This window comes from Procambarus clarkii, chromosome 51, assembly GCF_040958095.1.
Source record: "Procambarus clarkii isolate CNS0578487 chromosome 51, FALCON_Pclarkii_2.0, whole genome shotgun sequence".
NCBI classification, from domain to species: Eukaryota; Metazoa; Arthropoda; class Malacostraca; order Decapoda; family Cambaridae; genus Procambarus; species Procambarus clarkii.
In genome coordinates, this window is record NC_091200.1 from 10,037,004 (window position 1) to 10,057,635 (window position 20,632).

The window sequence follows — 20,632 nt, forward strand, 5'->3', positions numbered from 1 at the left end:
AGATCGCGAGAATTAGATCTCGTTTAGATACATTAGTTTAATCCCTTGTTTATTTTATTTAACGAGAAGGTACATTAGTGTTTGTAAAAATTAAAAAATAATATTAAATTGTACTAGATGGATTCAAATTACAGAGACTCGTGGATTACTGTCATTTAGGAAGATAAGAATTATTATAAGCACTTCAGTATTTACGAGGTCGTCCCTGATACTTTGTCAGAGGTCGTCCCTGCCACTTTGTCAGAGGTCGTCCCTGCCACTTTGTCAGAGGTCGTCCCTGCCACTTTGTCAGAGGTCGTCCCTGCCACTTTGTCAGAGGTCGTCCCTGCCACTTTGTCAGAGGTCGTCCCTGCCACTTTGTCAGAGGTCGTCCCTGCCACTTTGTCAGAGGTCGTCCCTGTCACTTTGTCAGAGGTCGTCCCTGCCACTTTGTCAGAGGTCGTTCCTGCTACTTTGTTTTTTTCTCGGCTATTTGATCCCGCCTCTCTAACCGTCGCTTGTTAAATGTACTCACTCCATCCACGGTAATGTAATCTCCTGAGAAATAATACTTATCAACTAAGTTGACAAAAAGCGGACAACATTAACACTACTGGCAGCGACCCGGCGCAGGGGACTGTCGGACGTATCCCTCACTGCCTCTTCACGTGAATTTTTTGTTTTTGTTTTATTATTAACACATTAGGTACATGTGCATTTGTGCAGCTGCCCTGGACTATATGAAGGGGAGTACAGTGTGTTAAAAAGCTAGCTACGTGGTGCTAAAAAAATCCCCCATCACACAGGATAGTTAGTTATACAGAGGTATGTGATAAGTAGTCTGCACTGCCAAACTCTGAGTGCATTATGAGGATAGCATCAACACAAGAGTGAATACGGTAGCAGTGATAATACTCATGGCAGAACATTGTATAAGTCTACGGTAGTCCAGATGAGGATTTCACTAACTTTTCTCCCGACCATTGCATGATCTCCTGTTCGTAAACTAATATTGATAGCGTTGATATCTTCTTGGGAAGTTATACAGCGACAAGGCAGGCAAAAACCGCAGAACCATTGGGAGGTATCGTAGAGGAGAATACCACGGGCGCATGAGCAGGGAAACAGAGGAGATATGGTCATGGAACCATAGCAAGGTGAGGTAAAGAGTGAGACACAAACAGGGAAACTGCAAAGACATGTTGTTGCTATGTGTCTTAACTTCTTCCTGCTTTCCCACCAACATTTACCTGTCCACAACTCTCTCCCCGGACCTGTTGGGTTGAGGGTTGGAGAGTGTTGACGGTTGACGGTCATGGGTCCATGTTCTTGCTTGTGGGGGGAGATGTCTTTGTTTTGTGTTGAGGCTTCTGGGGGGAGATGTCTTTGTTTTGTGTTGAGGCTTCTGGGGGGAGGTGTCTTTGTTCTGGGTTGAGGCTTTGGGGAGATGTCTTACTATTTACTCAGGGGGAGATGTCTCTTCATATTTTTATTGTGTATATTATCATTCTTTTCGTTATTAATCCCTTCTGTTCAGCCTCATGTAATTGTTTTTAAATTTTCCACATAATTTAGCTTTAAATCAGCCGCCCAAATTGTTTTGTTAGTTAACTATGGCATATCTCTCAAGTATTACTGCCACACGTTTTTCTTCTTCACAACGTCTGCCTCTGCCACTCTTCCCACAATAGTCTACCCTTGGTATTTGTAACGTTTTCTCTATCTAGGTTCTTGTTCTCTCTCCAAGCGTTTTCTGAATGGACCTTCTCGCCCACAAACGTTTTTCCCATTCCAAGCGTATCTTCCCTCAAACGTTTCTCCTATGATAAGTTTTTTGTTTTTTTGTTTTTGCACAGGTCGGTAGAGTCAGTACCTTCTAAATCCAGTTTTCAGACTGAAATCTTTCCCTTCCTGTTGTTAATGGTAAGTCTTACCCAACTCTATTTTTCCCTTGGAGCACGACCCGCCAATCTGTTTTACACCCAGGTCCCCCAACTACTGCTGACCAAACAGGAGGCGAACAGTTATGAATAGGTTCCCAGTCAATCCTCCCGGGGTTTTGTCACGGGGCGAGTGCGTGCGTGCGTCCGTGAATGTTTGTGAAGTTTTTTTTGTGTGTTTGTTTGTAATGGTTTGTGTGTGTTTGTGTGCATTTTGTGTATGTGTGAGAGAGCGATACTCACCTAGTTGTGCTTGCGGGGGTTGAGCTTCGGCTATTTGCTCAGTGTACTCACCTAGTGTGTGTGTAATTACCTAAGTGTAGTTACAGGATGAGAGCTACGCTCGTGGTGTCCCGTCTTCCCAGCACTCTTTGTCATATAACGCTTTGAAACTACTGACGGTCTTGGCCTCCACCACCTTCTTACCTAACGTGTTCCAACCGTCTACCACTCTGTTTATAAAAGTGCATTTTCTTATATTTCTTCGGCATCTGCGTTTAGCTAGTTTAAATCTATGACCTCTTGTTCGCGCGCGCGCGCGCGTGTGTGTGTGTGTGTGTGTGTGTGTGTGTGTGTGTGTGTGTGTGTGTGTGTGTGTGTGTGTGTGTGTGTGTGTGTGTGTGTGTGTGTGTGTGTGTGTGTGTGTGTGTGTATGTGTGTGTGTGTGTGTATCTAACTATTAGGCCAGCTACTGACCATCCTCTGGATGCAACCCCTCAGAAACTGGCTGAGGGTTGCAAAACTACTAGGTACCTAATTATTGCTAGGTGAACAGGACCATGAAGTGAAAGAAAACGCTGCAATTTGTTTCTGCTTCGGTCGGGATTCGAACCCGGGAGTTACGGCTGATAACGCAATGTAGCCCTCTTTATTTTTCCTGGCCAGTGTTATGTCCTAATTGCTTATGCCTAAAAAGTATAGAAAATGGCACTTATTACCCATCAAACTTTGCTTTCATGGCCAGGAGAGTGATATTTTCATATTTACCTATTTCCAATGAGGAAACGGACGAACTTGAGGCTTTTCGTTCACACAAAGTTAAGGAAAACCTTACATACCAAAATGAACAAGTATTTATACTAAGTTATACAAAAATGACCATAATTTTTTTTTAAAGCAAGTAGTTTTTCGAAATTTACGATTATACTGTTAAACATTTCTACGAATCGGCCCCCAAATGTAGTCTTCCATCATGTGCTCGTTGGTAGTGGCGTTCGAAGTCCAGTATATCCTGGTGGAAGTGCTCGCCTTGCTCCCCCGAGTACGCTCCTTTGTTTCTCTTGAATTTATCAAGATGAACATCAAGGATGTGGATGTTGAGGATCATCCTGCAGCCCACTGTTACTTTTCACTAATCTCCGCCAGCTCCACAAAGTCTTCGCCTGTTAATTGAACCACTGCGACGAAGTTTCAAGTCGATTGCTCCTTACTAGTGAGTGTTTTGGAGAATTCTTTGCACTTAGGATTTTTTTAACGAGAGATCCGACGAAATCACTGGTTTATACCTTTGCCTCACCAAAGGCTCCCACTTAACATTTCTCCTAACTGAGAACTCGGGTCGTTGAGGCCTGCCCCGTTCCTTTGGTAATGTTCCTTGGCGTCCCTGATGTCCAAAAGGCAGAGATAGCAGAGGAAACTCGATAAAACCTCTATTGACACCCATCACCAATTACCACCATTTTGAGGTCTCTGAAGCCCTCCCAGCCGTACCCTTCCTACTCCAATGAGTCCAGCAAGGTATTGATGCTGTTGCGATCCTCTGTGATATGCACCGAGGGAATCGGAAGAAGAGACGGGTACTTGTCCTCATTGTGGAGCAGCACGGCTTTGAGGCTCATGGACTCGCTGTCACTGAAGAGGCGCCGCTCGTTCAGATCACAGGTATATCTGATTGCCTCGAACAGACGGGCCACGCTGTGGCAGACGAAGAGCCCCATCCTGGTCACAAGGGCAACGTTTATGGGGATTAGTAGGCCCATTTTGTATACTTTAGATACATACGTAGAGATAATCAGGGGTCGGTCACTGCTTGACCTCACAGTGACATCCCATCCCCACCCTCTCTCTCTCTCTCTCTCTCTCTCTCTCTCTCTCTCTCTCTCTCTCTCTCTCTCTCTCGTTCCTACTTCCCTACTTGTTCATCTCTTCCAGCTCTCCATTGTTTCTTCTAGTTATCTTCCCCTACCTCCAACCTCCTATCTTTTTTTTACCTTTTTTTAACTAATTATACTTCTCGTCGACTCTCCTCATCCCATCCAACACGTTCGTCCCTCATCTCTCCCTTCTTCAACACACCTGTCTCTCTCACCTCTCACTACTCCAACACACCTGTCCTTCCCTCCTCCAGCACACACCTGTCCCTCACCTCTCCTTACTCCAGCTGCCTCTTGCTACACCAGCCTTGCTCCCTATAATTGATTAAGACACGCCCCAGGACTGCACCCTGGCCAAGATGGCGAATATAGAAATATGGATTTTCCTCAAGACCGAATGAGATACCTGGGAAGAGCCTTGCAGCGCCATATTCCGTCTCTGCATGAAGCAGGTGGCAAGGTTTCTGTGCGCCTCCTCTCGTAGACAGAGAAAAATATGTGTTCCTTTGAAGAATATATTGTAGGATGTCCCATACTGTCTGACGAACTGTTTCCTTTGGTATAGCCATGCCCTAATCCGAACTGTTTCCTTTGGTATAGCCATCCCCTAATCCATCTTAATATAGCACCCCCAATACCATGAGCCTCTATCTTTTTAAAGTCTTTCATGTGGCACTGTATCAAAAGCTTTGCTAAAGTCAAGGTACACAACATTGCAAACTTTACCATTATCAACTGCCTCAATTATGCTGGAATAAAAAGATAGCAAATTTGTTAGACATGAATGGCCAGACACAAACTTTAAGACACGCAATCTAGAAGAGTAAATAATTATCAAAAGACGGCACCAAGTCAGTTAGGCTAGGTAGCAACCTAGACGAAAGTAAAATGGGTAGAAATTTGGTTTGAATTTGCCGCCGCGGAATCGGTCGCGCCATCTGTGGACCTCCCAAGCAACCAGCCCGTCCCGGTTCTTTCCAGGTCTGATCTCGCTGTGGTATTTGTGGCGCGTGATGGTCTCTAAAGATCCAAGTAATCCGTCGAAATGGTAAGTTATATTCTATCAATTGTGTGCGTGTGTTGCTCTGGTGTTACAGAGCAACACCAGAGCAGATCACAGATCACAACTGGTGTTGTGATCTGCATTACAGATCTTGCACGGATGGTTCCCCAAAGTGGTGAACTGTGGGGAGATATTAAATGCTCTAAGCAGTGGTCTGGTCGTGCCGCCTTGTTGAAAATGTAAACAAACCCAGCTGGACCTACCCATTGGGAATATTTTATAGAAATATTTAAGGCTGCTAAAGCGTTTTGTTAGTCTATATTTGTTCTTGAAATCCAAAAGGTTTGAAAAAGATCGGTATTGGCGAAGCTAACTGGCTATTTAGTCTGAAAGTCACATGGTAAATTTTACGTCTTCCCTGAGGAATATATTGTACGGTATCATTTACCGTACCGTACATGGTAGACGAGGTAGATGAGAAACACCATCTACCTAGTGGTCCACGACGGTAGACACGAAACCTGCGCATAATCTTAATGTTCTCATCACCGCATATCCGCAGGTTAAAAAAAAAAATGGACCCACAAAGATATCTTGCTATAATAAAAAACTACTAACCCCCTTAAAGCGTGCCTTGCCTAACTGAATAATTTTCTCTATAATATTGTGCAAGGTGTTAAACACCACTGGCTTGCCAATTGACTTTTGATACTAATGAATTAGATTGGGTAAAGAAGGCTTTGGAGATGGTGTGGAGGTACTTTGGGTAGCCTTTTGGATCCTTGGGACCTTGTGGATAAGGGGAGATAAGTATTGCATCACTTGAACCACTTTCCAGTAGTTAATGTTAGTTATAGGGAGCTTGACGAGGCCTGAAGTTCTAAGCATTCTTCTCTTCTACACTTCTTGTAGGTAGAAATGACTTGACTGCTATACTTTTGTTGGAGAATGGACTAATTACAGGAATTGGCCCATCTGGCACCATGCTAGTGGTCAGTAAATGGTTGTGCTGTTGTATTGGAAGTTCATTGATCATTGAAGGACTTCATTTCTGCTTATTACCCAACATGAAACAAACATTACTGAGTTCTGGTAAGGTCAGCATTAATTGCAAACTGCTGAGCTTTCCAAATAATTGATTTTGGGTGCCACCTGTTTTTTTACTGGCATTTTTTTATGATCAGCCCGTTAACTTCCTCTGAACACTTCAAATAGATTGCTGCTGCTACCAGACATGGTCATGGGAAAAATTATTAAAGTTAAAAAAAATGGCAGTATGTAGAATAACATAAAGGGGAAATAATTCCCCCTATTCCACCTTTGGCTTTATATAACTAATACATTAATGCCACAGTGGGCAACTCCAAGATTGGGCTAGATCCACTGGGCATGAAACAGACTGCCAGAGAAGGGGAAGCTATTAACAGGAAGATACACTTAGATAACCTGTACCTGCAATTTAAAAAGGTTGCCGTGTCAAGACTTTTGCTAGCTGTAGATGTAAACCGCACTTTGCAAGGAACTTGTCAACAAATATCTAGGCTCCTATACTTTATTGGTAGGTAACAGATGACCTGCCTACCAAGGTCCACCTGCTCTAGTGAGGCTTTAAGCTGCTAATAACCTACACGTGTAACTGTGACGTCAAGAGGTCCAGCTACTTTGTGATTGCTTGATGTTCGACCCATATACAATTTGTTGCAAGATTATATATTTCCTTTGTTAGTAATATAATGTTTAACCCCCTGCACTGTGCACCTGTTTTAGGCAAGAAATTTATGGTGCCGTTTTTACACTTGTTTATAAATGTTCGGCAAATATTAATGTCGGTTTCCACACTACCATTTTCATTTAAATTCAGTGATGAAAGCATTTAAAAACAATAAAATATGGCCTAATTAAAACAAAATTGCACAACCCTTAACATTAATGTAATCTGTGCAGTTAAGTGGTTAATGTAATTTCTTAATAAACAAAATACTACGTATAAAGTTCAGTAACTTGACTGCAAGACCCAAAATGTCTGATTTGTCCAAATTAAGTTATAAAAAACTTTAGTGGAATTGTCAAGGACATATTTTTGTATTTATAAATATTCAAGTAAAGTTAATGCCATAATGTTTCCAAACTCAACTATTTCAATTTCAAAACAGAAAAGAAAACATTAAAAAACATTCAAATATAGCCTAATTAAAAAAAAATAGCATAACTCTTGGTGCTTAAAAGCACTTTGTGCAGTGCAGTAGTTAAACACCTAACCTCTTATTTATTTTAATTTTTTTTTCAATCGCCACAAGGTTTTTTCCATTCCTTACCTTGCAGCAATTTAGAGAACAAACATCTCCACGGCCCAGTCACTGACCAGGCTTCCTGGTTGGTTGTCTAGACAACTAGGCTGTTGGACATGACTGCTCATAGCCTGACGTATGAATCATAATGTAAACATGGCCAAACAAGGGCTCCTAGGTGCACAATCGACTTGAGAATGGTCCAGGGTGAACCGAAACGTCATCGTCCCTTCACCTTCTAGTGTGTGGTCTGGTCAACATTCAGCCACGTTATTGTGACTCATTGCCTGCAAGGGCTCCTAGCACTAAATCCCAGCATAATATCCAATTTGCCTTATTTTGAACATTAATACACTGATTTTTTACTTTATAATTATGATAGTATCAAAGTTTTTTGCATTCAGATTTGACAATTTCAGCATTGCCTGGCAACAATACTGACAATACAGTTGATACAGTACAGTTACAGGGACTACAGTATAAGGTTTTTATCATAATATCCTAGCTTTGGAACTACATTTGTCATTATCTATTTTGACTATTTCTGGTCCTATTTAGGTAGTTGCTAAACTGTTACTTCCTGAAGAGATTCCATTTTATAGCAATTGATAAATTTTTCTCATTTGCTCCTATGATGTAATGCAATGTTTTATAACATTCCCATAATTTTTTAAATGCAAAAAGCAAGCACAGTAAATAAACCTGTAGTTATTTTTAATAAATGGTGCACAATACTGCCAGTTTTCATTTATTATATTTCAATCTTTTATACTGAAAGAGAATTGGTAATATTGGAAATAAAAATTAAATTTGTCTTCCAGGGTCGTGTACGTACTAAAACGGTGAAGAAGGCAGCCCGTGTGGTGATTGAAAGATATTACACACGTCTGGGTAATGACTTTCATACAAATAAACGGATCTGTGAGGAAATTGCCATTATACCATCGAAGCCCCTCCGCAACAAGATTGCAGGGTTAGTATATGCGGTTAGTACCCGCAATAGATTTTTGTGTAGGAACAGATTTGTTGCTTTAAAGAAGAAAGGTAAGTGTTAGTAAGTTTCTTGTTTTTAAATCTTGCTTGACTTGGCTTGATTAACAATATGTTCAGGACCAGATATGTATGTGTATATGAGACAGTATTAAAATGACTACTAGTATTAATATTATTCATAAAATAGGTTAGAGAGCATGAAGTGTCATTTACATGCCTGATATTGGTGGTACATATCCTTCCCAGTTTGGTGCTTTTTCGATGATTACTTGCCTGATACCTGCACAACCGACATGATTAATTTGTATGAGTTCTGTATGCAGCTAATACTTTTGTCCTGTTATTGTGAAGCAGGGGTCATTATAAATGATGGTCACTGTATCCAATTCGTTATCTGGTGTTAAAATATCCAGTCCCCATAACCAAATGAATGTCTGATGGAAATGCTGTGCATGCCTAACTGACTGTACATATTGTACAGTGTTGTGATGCAGAGAGATCAAGTTTGTAATGATCTTGAAAAGTATGAGGTTAACAGAAGCATTTATGGTCGAGCTTGTATGAATGGGCAGAGTATGGAAGCAGTATGGTGACGAGACAATACTGGGATGCCAGTATATATCGAATCCTCCAAGAGCTTCTACAATTGAGAAGTTGGTAACTTCATTGACCTGGAGCAACCAGAAAATAATAGCTCAAGGTGGGTCATGACAAATTACAGCTAGTTGTCTTGAAGATTGCCAAAGATGTTGCAGATGTGAAAAGACTTTGGATACTGGCTCGAGGATAAGTTAAGCCCACACTGAGCAGTCGAAAGGGCAACAATGGTGACATCTCTGTAACTGGTGGATCTGATCTCCCATTGACCCATGATGGTGGTGGAACTTGGTGATATTGGGTAGTGAACTCCACTAGCCTCAAATAAGGCTAATTTGAGAGCAAGTTGATCCCTAGAGACTTGGATTGCATGGAGGCTAAGATTGTACAGGGACTGGTGGGGAAGCCAGTCAAGGATTAAGTGAAAAGAACCAATGTAAATGAGAAAATATAATTTATTAAGCAGCGTTTTAACTCTCTAATCTTGTTCTGCCAATATGGTAGCTTCAAGTAAAGACTAGTGCATGATTTGTTGCAGATATATTGAAATAAAATACATTTACAACAGCAGGCAATAGTGCTTGGAATTTGCCATCTCGATGTTACCCGTTTACATCCATCTCTTGCCACAGGCACTATACCAGTCTAAAAAAAACTGAAGAATAAAACTGCGTACATGTTTCATATTTTTATTTCTGGTCCCTTAAATCATAAATGTGCAATTTTTTTAGCCTATTTTATATACACAAATGAAATTGTGGTGAGTTGACTGGTGAAAGATGAGTGGCACTCAACATCCCTCTTTTGCAGCTGCTCCACAGCTTCACACTTTCATCATAAATGACAAATATTACATGGTTTGTTTTGAGCTATAACAGCAAGCAGCCAATTTTAATTGGCCAGCCTTCCAGAGTTCTGTCATTCACTAGGTTGTACAAAGCCATACGAACTGTCATAAAGCAAGATATGATAAAGGTGTAAGGTTAATGCATTGGTTGACCTGTGATATTTACTGTAAATACTTTTTTAAATGCATAATTCAATTTGGTGGTGATGCAGGTTTGTCACCCACTTGATGAAGCGCATCCAGCGTGGCCCAGTACGTGGGATCTCCATTAAGCTCCAGGAGGAGGAGCGAGAGCGTAGGGACAACTATGTGCCAGAAGTGTCTGCCCTGGAACAAGGCATCATTGAGGTTGATGCCGACACGAAGGAAATGTTGAAATTGATGGTATGTTTACCTTGTGATGGCTTTAGTACGGTTTCATAGTAGTTTAATTTTCAACTTTCTAAATCAACTGTCATAAACTTGTTTAAATCTTCAAAAAAGTAAGGTTAGTTGCAAATGGGGCCTTTATTTTGTAGTAAAGGTTTTCCTGCTTTCTATTCAGACAGGTAAATAAGCAACAACTTAAAATTTTCTTTTGAAAGAGTTCCCTTGATACTTACCTGCTTTAGTAAGATGCTGTAATTAGTATATACAAGCATAAGCCTGGGTGGGGGTTCATTTAAGTTAAGTTTACAAACTAGGTCATATGCTGCACATTATTCAATTAGATTAACCTATCATTGTATTGTATTTGGTCAAATATGTGAAAGACTTGCATAAATTTATGATAACTTAATCCTGAAATTTTCAGTAGACTTGTATTTGCATTTTGTGTTTTGCAGGACTTCGACAAAGTCGCTGGACTGCAGGTGACTCAGCCCATCCCGTCTTCATATGGTGGCCGGCGATAATTTTTAAATAAATGCATTCAAAGTAAATGCCGACTTTATGAAACCTTGATTTGTTTCTCTATGCTAATATTAGTGGTTGCAAATAAGTGCTTGAAAATGAGAATTGTGGATAAGTTTGACTACAGGTTGAACTATTAGATCTGTAAATCAGAGTAGAAAAATTTTTGGGATGAATATTCCTGGTTGCATCGACTTAGTTTGCATATTTAGTTGACATTTTAATTAAAAATTGCCTTGGTAAGCAATAAAATTCTTTGCAGGGCATAGAAAAATAAGAATAGACAAAGTACTGCACTCACTGGCTAAGCATGTCACAGGTCACAAATGTTGCAAATTTTCACTGCACCATCCTGACCTTCCAACCCTTCTGGTTGGGACTCGTATGTCTTGTCGCTTCAGGATTGAGATCATTACTGTCTTCATTACTTACGAGGTCTCTGCAGTTGCTTTTGCCAGGCTTTGGCTGTTGCCTCTCTGGTAGGCCCTGTTCTTTCATCTCCATCCTTTCTTTTTGGATGTCTTGAATACAGGCCTCCCTTTCTGTTTGTATTAGCAATGTCTTCTCGCGTCATTCCATCCTTACTGCCGGGTCCCATTTGTAGACTGATCCACATGGTAAGAGGCTTCTATCCCTCTTACTAAGTGCCTTTTTCTTGAACATTTACCTTCACACAAATTGTTGCCCTCTTTACAGATAGGTCCAAGTCTATCAATGGTCTTGGATACCATGATCTTTTGGACCAAACCCCTGTGCCAACTAACCCCCCCCCCCCCTAGGCCAGCATCTTCTTGGCTGAACTGTGTGCAATGTTGTATGAATGCTCTGTCAACTGCTTTTGTTACCAGTGGTGCTCTTATTGGTTGACTTGGTGCTCTCCTGGCTCTAGTCATTTAATCCTATGCACCCTGCAATTGGTGAAATCCAATATTTGCCATTTTTCTTCTAAAGGCATTTAAGCAAGTTTAGTGTTCCCAGCCATATTGGTATTCCCTCAACTGAGTGCAGGCACTGCTGCTAAGGAGGCTATCTGCACTTCGGCTATTTCCAGAACAAGCATTATTTACATTGTCATTCCTTGATGTGTTCAGTGGCAGGATTATTGGTCTTGTTATTGTGCACTCTTTAAGGATAGTCTGTCCCCTTGGTCTCTTACCACTGTAACAGGCAGTGTGGGAAAACGGCTGTGGCGAAGTTATATATTGGCAATACACTGCTTACTGGCATTTAATAGAATGCTGCCCTGTCCCTTAGTTGTGCATCTTGAATATCTTGGTTTTCAGGATGTTGGCGAGTCTGCCTGATTGTCCCTTATAGTCACTTGAATTATAGAAATGAACTATTTCAATGATGTGAAAGAGCAATTTCTGAACTTTTGCTCTTATATTGGCATTCCTGGTGGTATTTAGTGCTTTTTGAATATCCTGCGACTTTGATGGTGCTAGTCTTCCCAGCTTCGTGCCTTCTTTTGATGACCGACTTAGGTGAGTAACTTAACTTCAATTAAGTATACAACACTTATCTTGTCCAAAATATAATCTAGCCAGGGAAAAGTTTCCCCTCTATTTTAGTTACCTGTTATAGACATTTTAATTTTGTTGATAATGTACACTGGGATGAGGTAGTTAAAGCTTTATCATTTACTAGCAGACATCAACAGGCTGTGTATCACTATAAATTACTGGAAATCTGAGTAAGGAAGTAGGTTTGGAAGGCTGCACATGGGTTTTACTTGAAAACTAGGCAATCGCCGATTTTTACTACTGCTTCATGGCTCGATGCATTTTTTTTTTTTATTATTATTTGATGGAGCAGTTGAGCATGAACTTTGAAAATTTTCAAAGGAAAAGGCACGAGAGAACAGCCTTCTTTATCTGGGTTAGAGGCTGTATGAAATTTAATAAATTGAACTCCATGGGAGTGAAGTACAATATGCACAAAAAAGTGCACATTGCGGACATGTGCATTTAGAAGCATGTCATTTTTGCAGTAACAAAAATTAGGGGCTCAGTAGAGGCATTCATTAAACCAGTTCTTTTTTTTTTTTTTTTTTTTTTTTTTTTTTTTTTTTTTTTTTTTTTTTTTTTTTTTTTTTTTGCAGCCTGCAGTAGTCTAATTTTTGGTCGGCTGCTGCTCTTGGAGGTTTGGGCATTTCTAGGCAGGCTTCCTCTCCTCAAATTACTTTGGAATGGGTGACTTCGAGGGTGGAAAAGAAAACAGTCCCATGGTAGAGTTTCCCGCCTCTTCCCAGTCCCAAAATGGGACTTGCCAGACCTCTGGTTCATCTTCGACCTTTCATGGTTGAATCAGTTTGTTCCTTGCTACCCTGTTTTACTACCTTGTCCCAGGGCCATCTCATTCTCAAGGTAACTGCTTGGACGCATATTGGCACATCTCTCTACATCCGAGGTTCAGGGATTCGCTAGGGTTTGTTGTGGAGCAGCATGCTTGCCACATTTGTCCTGTTTGGGCCATATTAGGCTCCTGGTGTATTCACACACTTTGCTTGTTGTGGCTCATCTTTGATGGGGGTTTGGGTTTTGGCTTATCTTGACTGGCTGGTATGGGCATCCAGCTTGCCATGTTTGAGCTTCCAGTGAACTGGCAAAAGTCCCAGTTGGTTGTCCTGGGTTTGAACTTTGATGGGCTTTGTTTGATTGTTGGCTTTTCTTTCACTACCTCCTGCAGCCTTGACCCAGCTGAGTGTCATTAGTCAGCCTTGAGTGACTCGGTGGTTGTGCAGGAGCCAGCCCTTTGCCTGCCTCACGTGTTCCCTGAGTAAGGTTTGACTTTGGCAGCTGTTCCATTTCTCCATGGCAGCCCCTTTGCAACCAATGCTATTTTGGTGTGCGGACTGTTGACCGTTTTGGCTACTTGGTCCCCAACTACTTCAGGGTTTGGTTCCTTGGTTTCTTCTTCCACCCTCTACTTATTGACCCTTTCCTCGGCTATGGGTTGGGGCTTTGTGACCCGTGCTCAGAAAGCCAGCCAGGACTCCTCTGGTCTTTCCTCATTTATCGGGCTCACAGTATGGTTTACGAGTTTGCAGCCATGTGGCATGCGCTGTAGGGTTTTCAGATTCCTGCGGACTACCTTACCTACTTACCTACCTACCTTGTCGCTTTCAGGGATTAAAAAACACTTTTCTGCCCCCTACACTTGGATGTACGGGCGGTTTATTTAAGCACTTGTGGGGTCGCGTCGTACATTTACGGGCCGTGTTATAGTGGGTATATACTACTCAATCGGGGACTGGTCAAGTCGTATACTGCAATTTCGGATACCGGGCTAGAAACAACTTCGTTCACTGAGAAGTTTGTACATACAAACCATTCCGTTCGTATATGCGTTGGTTTGTGTTCGCTGTTGTTCTCGTCTGAATAAATACATGGCACTTGTTCATATAATTAGCGCTTCCATTATTAGAATTATTTATCCATTATTAGAATAACAAGGTGCAAAGCATATCCCCTTACAGTTGAAATCTATTTATTTATATACAAGAAGGTACATTGGGTTGCGAGAGTACATAACATTTATTAAGAGGTACATTGTAGCAAGATTTGAGATTAAAGGATTTAAGACTAACACGTTTAGAAACAAGGCGCCCCCGAAGGAGGCTATTATTTGTTATGCACCCCATACTCAACCTGTAAGTAGTGGAGCAAAACATAGATTACATGGCCATAAAGTCTTAATCAGACCAATTCAATTCAATTTCTTTCTTTATTATGCACCCCAAACCCATCCCGGGGGCGGTGGTGTAAAGGATTACAGAGACACATAATCGGTTCAGGAACTGAACCTTCTAGTTCGTTTAGCTAAGCAAATATCAATTTGTGACGCTAGTTACAAAATTATTATTATATATACATGTACACACTCTCATACATACATGTACATATATATATATATATATATACGTATACATATATACATACACATACATATCTAATCACCTACACAAATACACACATCAATAATCTGTGTCACAAGTGATCAACAAGAGGCTCACAAGTCACTATACAAGGCACTTTACATCTATGGTGAGTCACACAGTTACTAGTCTTGCTGCACACCCACCCAACTGGGCGGCAGCTTTACAGTCATGTGCATGCATTACCTACAGTAAGCAAATTTTGGATACTTCGCTAAGATTTCGAGCAGCACATCATTATGAATGAAGTACTTACACATTTCTTGGACACTATTGATGGTGTTATCTCTAAATTCCGCGATTTTTCACATTCCATTATATAATGACGCAAAGGATTCGAATAGTTCTGCTGACAGTTTACATTTAGTCAAATCTACATCAGCAGATGTTACAAACTCCCAGAGGTACTTGTAGCCGAGCCTAAGCCTAGCAGTGGTAACATCTAGAAGTCTGCTAACATTATTGGATGACCCATAGACGTGCGGTTCTTCCTGCATAATAGAATGATGATAGATGGAGTAACTGGTTTGAATTTCACTTTGCCTCAAGTCTCCGAAATTTAGTTGATGTTCCTGGGATATTGCTGCCCTCAGGCTGCTCAAAGGCAGTCCAAGTTTGTAATCAATTCCCTCTTTACGAGCAAAAGTCTTGGGCAACTCATCAGTTCTCAGTGGCTATTTTTACATTATCATTTACAACTAACTTAAGTTAAATAACAACCAGTAAACAGACTGCTGTTTTCTAATTCTAGTTCAGGCACTTCCTGGGATAAAACGCGAACATTCCTTGGGGAACTGTGAGGTGCTTATCTATTTTTCCTCGTAACGGTCCCAAAGCTTCCACAAATGTTCCTGTTTCTCTTTATTGCCCTTGCGGCAACTGGACTTTAGCTTTTGATCAGAAACCAGTTGGTATTGCAAGGTTACCACGGACGCCTCACGGTATAGGGGATTAAAATATATAAAGCCAAGTTGTCCCTCACTGCCCTTCGATTCAGACGCTAGTGCCATCCTTCTACGTCATTGTTGGTCCTCACCAGTCGTCTAAATGTACACCAGTTCCCCAATTCCCACACACTGTTGCACAGCCACGTATTTTTTTTATGTAATGAGTTAATTGTGTCGTTAAGGGTGGACTGCTAGCCGACTTTTCTAATTCAGCAAACGCCTTACAATTATGTAGTACATACGTACCACATAAGTACGTGTGTGTTACACACGTACGTACGTACGTACGTACGTACGCGCGCGCGCACACACACACACACACACACACACACACACACACACACACACACACACACACACACACACACACACACACACACACACACACACACACACACACACACACATACATTTGTCTTGTGACCATCGTGTTGGGTGGACGTGGGTTGGGAGCTCCTGTCTCACTAGTGGAGTGGGAGGGGTAATCAGGCAGCTTCGAAGTGAAAAAGTGTGTACAAGTGAATGAAAAAACCTTGAGTTTTGGCCAGAGCCATAAAGTAGTGAAGAAAAACAGTTTAAATAGCGTAATTCAAAATAGTGTAGTATTGTGGCAGTGTGTAGTGTGGAGCAGACCTCACCGACCTCTGACCGCGTGACCTCACCCCGGCAGCAACCCTCCTACCACCACGGGGACGACGCTTGGAGATTCACTCACCTATTGTGTTAGCAGGACGGTAAGATACTTGGAACCCCTGTGGGTAAGGTTGCATTATAGCAATGACTAGGTCAGGAAGGGCGTCTAGGTCCAGCAGTATTATGATTGAGGAAGAAGATAGGTTTGTGGAGAAGATGATTGGGAAATTTGTAGAGAAGAGGGATGTTTGGATAGGTGATCTAATCCAGGGGATTAAAAGTGAAGTCTTTAATAAGATACAGGGCGAGGTTCAAAGACTCAAACAAGAGTTTATGGATTATATTCAAGAGGAAATCAGGAAGAGCAGGGTAGAATGGCAAGGAGAAATATCTAGGCTTACTAATGAATTTGGCAGGAATAAGGGAAGCTTGGCAGGGGAAGGGGAAGTAGTAGTAGTAGGTGGAGTAGCGGGTGTAGGAGGGGTGGGGGTCAGCCAGGGAGAGGGCCACCAGCATGACCCTGAACTGAGAAAGAGGACAATCATAATCCATGGATTACTTGAAGCCAGGGCACCATCGAGGCAGGAAAGGATGGAGATTGAGGATTTGGAACTACAGGGGATCTTGAGAGACATGAGAGCCCAGATGGCAGGGAATGAGGTGCAAGTCCACCGACGCATTGGACCATACAACTGTAACAGGAAACGACCTGTCCTGGTACAGTTCACTAACGAAGAGGCAGTGGATTACATACTGCATCACAAACACCTACTCAGAGGTAGCGAAAATTACTACAACGTATTTATTGACAAATTCATGACGAAGGAGGAACAGATTGCCCACAGAGCAAGCAAACAACAATACGACTCTTCCCATTTGAGCGCAGCTACACACCCCAGTGCTAATCCACCCCATGCTAACCAGCTCACACGTGCTTCTCAGGTCACCCCTTTCCCAAATCAGCCGCCCCTGCTTATCTCCCCAGCACATCCCTTGACCCCTCTGACCCCACTGGAGTCAAATTCATCCCACATTCCAAGGACCCCCTCATCACCTCAACCCCCAAAACCCGTCCAGCCCTCGTCCCCTCAACCCCCAAAACCCACCCAGCTCTCATCTCCTCAACCCCCAAATCCCATCCAGACCTCATCCCCTCAACCCCAAGAACCCACCCAGACCTCATCCCCTCAACACCCAAAGCCTACCCTGCCCTCACCCCTCCTCATCCCCTCTCCTTCCATGTGACCCCCCACCCTTGCGAGGGAGGTGGGAGGTCCCCCCCACCCCCTCTATCCATCCCCCTCCCAACCTCTCAACCTCTATCTGTCTCCCAACCTTACGCCATCTCCCAACCCCTCTATGCCCTCCCTAATCTTCAGACCCAGTATGCCCTTCCTACTCCAGACCTACCTACCCAGGCCCTACCCCAGACCCTCCTACCTACCTTCCTAGAAGCCCAGCCCCCAGTAGCCCCCCAAGCACCCCTCCTGAACTCTTTCACCCCCCATACACCCCCCGGACCCCCCCAGACACCCCCTGGATCCCCCCGGACATCCCCCGGACCCTCCCCGCCCCCAGTCATCCCCCAGACACCCCCCAGATCCCCCAGATCCCCTCTGCCCCCAGTCACCCCCCAGACATCCCCCAGATCCCCCCAGACCCCCAGAGAAAGGGAGAACTCTGGTACAAGAGTTTCCATGAAGAATCTCAAGGTTTGGTACACCAATGCTGATGGGGTATCTAATAAAGCAGAAGAGATAAAAGAAAGAGTGAGTGAAGCAGATCCTGACATAGTTGCAATTGTGGAAACTAAAATTAATGACATGATCTCAGATGCTATCTTTCCTGAAGGGTACCAGGTGATACGAAAAGAGAGGACACAGAGACAGGGAGGGGGAGTAGCACTCCTAATAAAGCGGAAATGGAAGTTTGAAGACCTGGGAAATCGAGTTACCAATGAGTGCACAAGCTTCATACATGGAACTCTGACAGTAGATGGGAGGAAGATTGTGATCATGGTAATCTACAATCCCCCACCAAACAGTAGAAGACCCAGGCAGGAGTATGATGACAACAACAAAGCATGTATTGATGAACTGCAGAAGGCAGCAACACTAGCCCACAGAATGAGAGCGAAGCTGCTGATCATGGGGGACCTAAATCATGGAGAGATAAATTGGGAATCAAGGAATCCCCATGGAGGGGATGAAACGTGGGGAGCAAAATTAGTAGATGTTATAGACAGGAATTTCCTGACACAACATGTGAAGGAAGACACAAGGGAAAGAGGAGGAGATGCACCGAGCCTATTAGACCTGATTTTCACCCAGAACGTAGAAGATATCGAGAATTTAGAGCATGAAATACCTCTAGGGGCCAGTGACCATTGTGTCCTAGTCTTTGACTACATGATGGAATTCAAAATTATGACCATGGGACAAGAGATCTGGGAAAGGAGAGCTGACTACAGGAAAGGGGACTATATGAGGATAAGGGACTATCTGGGTGAAGTGCAGTGGGAGGAAGAAATTAGAGGAAAAACAGTCCAAGATATGATGGACCTAGTCATACAGAAATGCCAGGAGGCCGAAGAGAGATTTATACCAACGGTAAAGGGAAAAAATAAGAAGGAATATAATAACCCATGGTTTAATAGACAGTGTCAGGAAGCAAAAATGGCCAGCAGGCGGGAGTGGAGGAAGTACAGAAGACAAAGAACAGAGGACAACAGAAGCAGATACAACAGAGCTAGGAACGATTACATTAACATAAGACGAACATCGGAAAGGGACTATGAGAACGATATTGCAATCAAAGCGAAAAAACAACCTAAGTTACTACACAGTCATATAAGAAGAAAAATGTCGGTGAACGACCAAGTGACAAGACTAAGGAAGACAGAGGGGGCATATACTGAAAGTGACAAGGAAATCTGCGAGGCACTGAATGCCAGTTTCCATGGAGTGTTCACTACCGAGCCTGAGCAGCTCCCATTGTTGGAAGGGGTTACCCTAGATGAAAGACTATCAGATATAGAGGTGACAGCAGAGGAGGTAATGAAACAGTTGACAACTCTAGATGCAACTAAAGCAGTTGGACCAGACAAAGTATCACCGTGGATACTAAAAGAAGCAGCACAGGCCCTCAGCGTGCCTCTGGCAATGATCTTTAATGAGTCACTTATGTCAGGAGAATTGCCCAGTTGCTGGAAGAAGGCAAATGTCGTGCCGATCTTCAAGAAAGGAGATAGGGAGGAGGCACTTAACTACAGACCTGTATCACTGACAAGCATCCCCTGTAAAATACTGGAAAGAATAATTAGGCTACGACTGGTTGCACACCTGGAGAACATTAGGTTTGTGAACAAACATCAACATGGGTTCTGGACAGGGAAATCGTGCCTAACAAACCTTCTGGAATTCTATGATAAAATAACGAGGATAAGACAGGACAGAGATGGTTGGGCAGACTGCATATTTCTGGACTGCCAAAAAGCCTTTGATACAGTACCGCACATGAGACTGCTGTTCAAGCTCGAGAGGCAGGCGGGGGTGGGGGGAAAGGTCCTAGAATGGATAAGGAACTACCTAACAGGAAGGAGCCAAAGAGTTACGGTAAGGGGCGAGAAGTCGGACTGGCGAACAGTAACAAGTGGAGTACCACAAGGATCGGTGCTGGGACCAATTCTATTTCTTGTGTATGTTAACGACATGTTTACAGGCGTAGAGTCCTACATGTCGATGTTTGCGGATGATGCAAAGTTGATGAGAAGAGTTGTGACAGATGAGGATTGCAGGATCCTCCAAGAGGACCTGAACAGATTGCAGAGATGGTCAGAGAAATGGCTACTAGAATTCAACACGAGCAAATGTAAAGTTATGGAAATGGGACTAGGAGATAGGAGACCAAAGGGACAGTACACAATGAAGGGGAACAGCCTACCTGTAACGACGCGTGAAAGAGACCTGGGGGTGGACGTAACACCTAATCTATCTCCTGAGGCACATATTAATAGGATAACGACAGCAGCGTACTCTACACTGGCAAAAGTTAGAACATCATTCAGAAACCTAAGTAAGGAGGCATTTAGGGCGCTTTACACTGCCTACGTAAGGCCAGTCTTAGAGTATGCCGCCTCATCATGGAGTCCCCATCTGAAGAAGCATATAATGAAACTGGAAAAGGTTCAGAGGTTTGCAACGAGACTCGTCCCAGAGCTACGAGGGATGGGGTATGAAGAGCGCCTGAGGGAACTGTGCCTTACGACACTAGAAAGAAGAAGGGAGAGGGGGGACATGATAGGAACGTATAAGATACTCAGAGGAATTGACAGAGTGGACATAGACGAAATGTTCACACGGAATAGTAACAGAACGAGAGGACATGGATGGAAGCTTGAAACTCAGATGAGTCACAGAGATGTAAGGAAGTTTTCTTTTAGCGTGAGAGTAGTGGGGAAATGGAATGCACTTCAGGAACAGGTT

At 42.8% G+C, this 20,632-nt stretch overlaps 1 protein-coding gene across 1 annotated transcript; it reads left to right on the forward strand.

Moving 5' to 3' along the window:
• The first annotated feature begins 4,939 nt into the window (after window positions 1–4,939).
• Window positions 4,940–10,660, forward strand: LOC123774594 (small ribosomal subunit protein eS17). Its single transcript, XM_045768994.2, has 4 exons — window positions 4,940–5,060; window positions 8,125–8,276; window positions 9,953–10,124; window positions 10,565–10,660. The coding sequence occupies exons 1-4, from the start codon at window positions 5,058–5,060 to the stop codon at window positions 10,631–10,633; spliced, it is 396 nt and encodes a 131-aa protein (XP_045624950.2). The 5' UTR covers window positions 4,940–5,057; the 3' UTR covers window positions 10,634–10,660.
• The last annotated feature ends 9,972 nt before the right edge of the window (window positions 10,661–20,632 follow it).

Coding starts and splice junctions, on each gene's coding strand:
- LOC123774594 (XM_045768994.2), top strand. Junction 8,277..9,952: donor CTCCGCAACAAGATTGCAGG/GTTAGTATATGC, acceptor GTGGTGATGCAG/GTTTGTCACCCACTTGATGA. Junction 10,125..10,564: donor AGGAAATGTTGAAATTGATG/GTATGTTTACCT, acceptor TGTGTTTTGCAG/GACTTCGACAAAGTCGCTGG.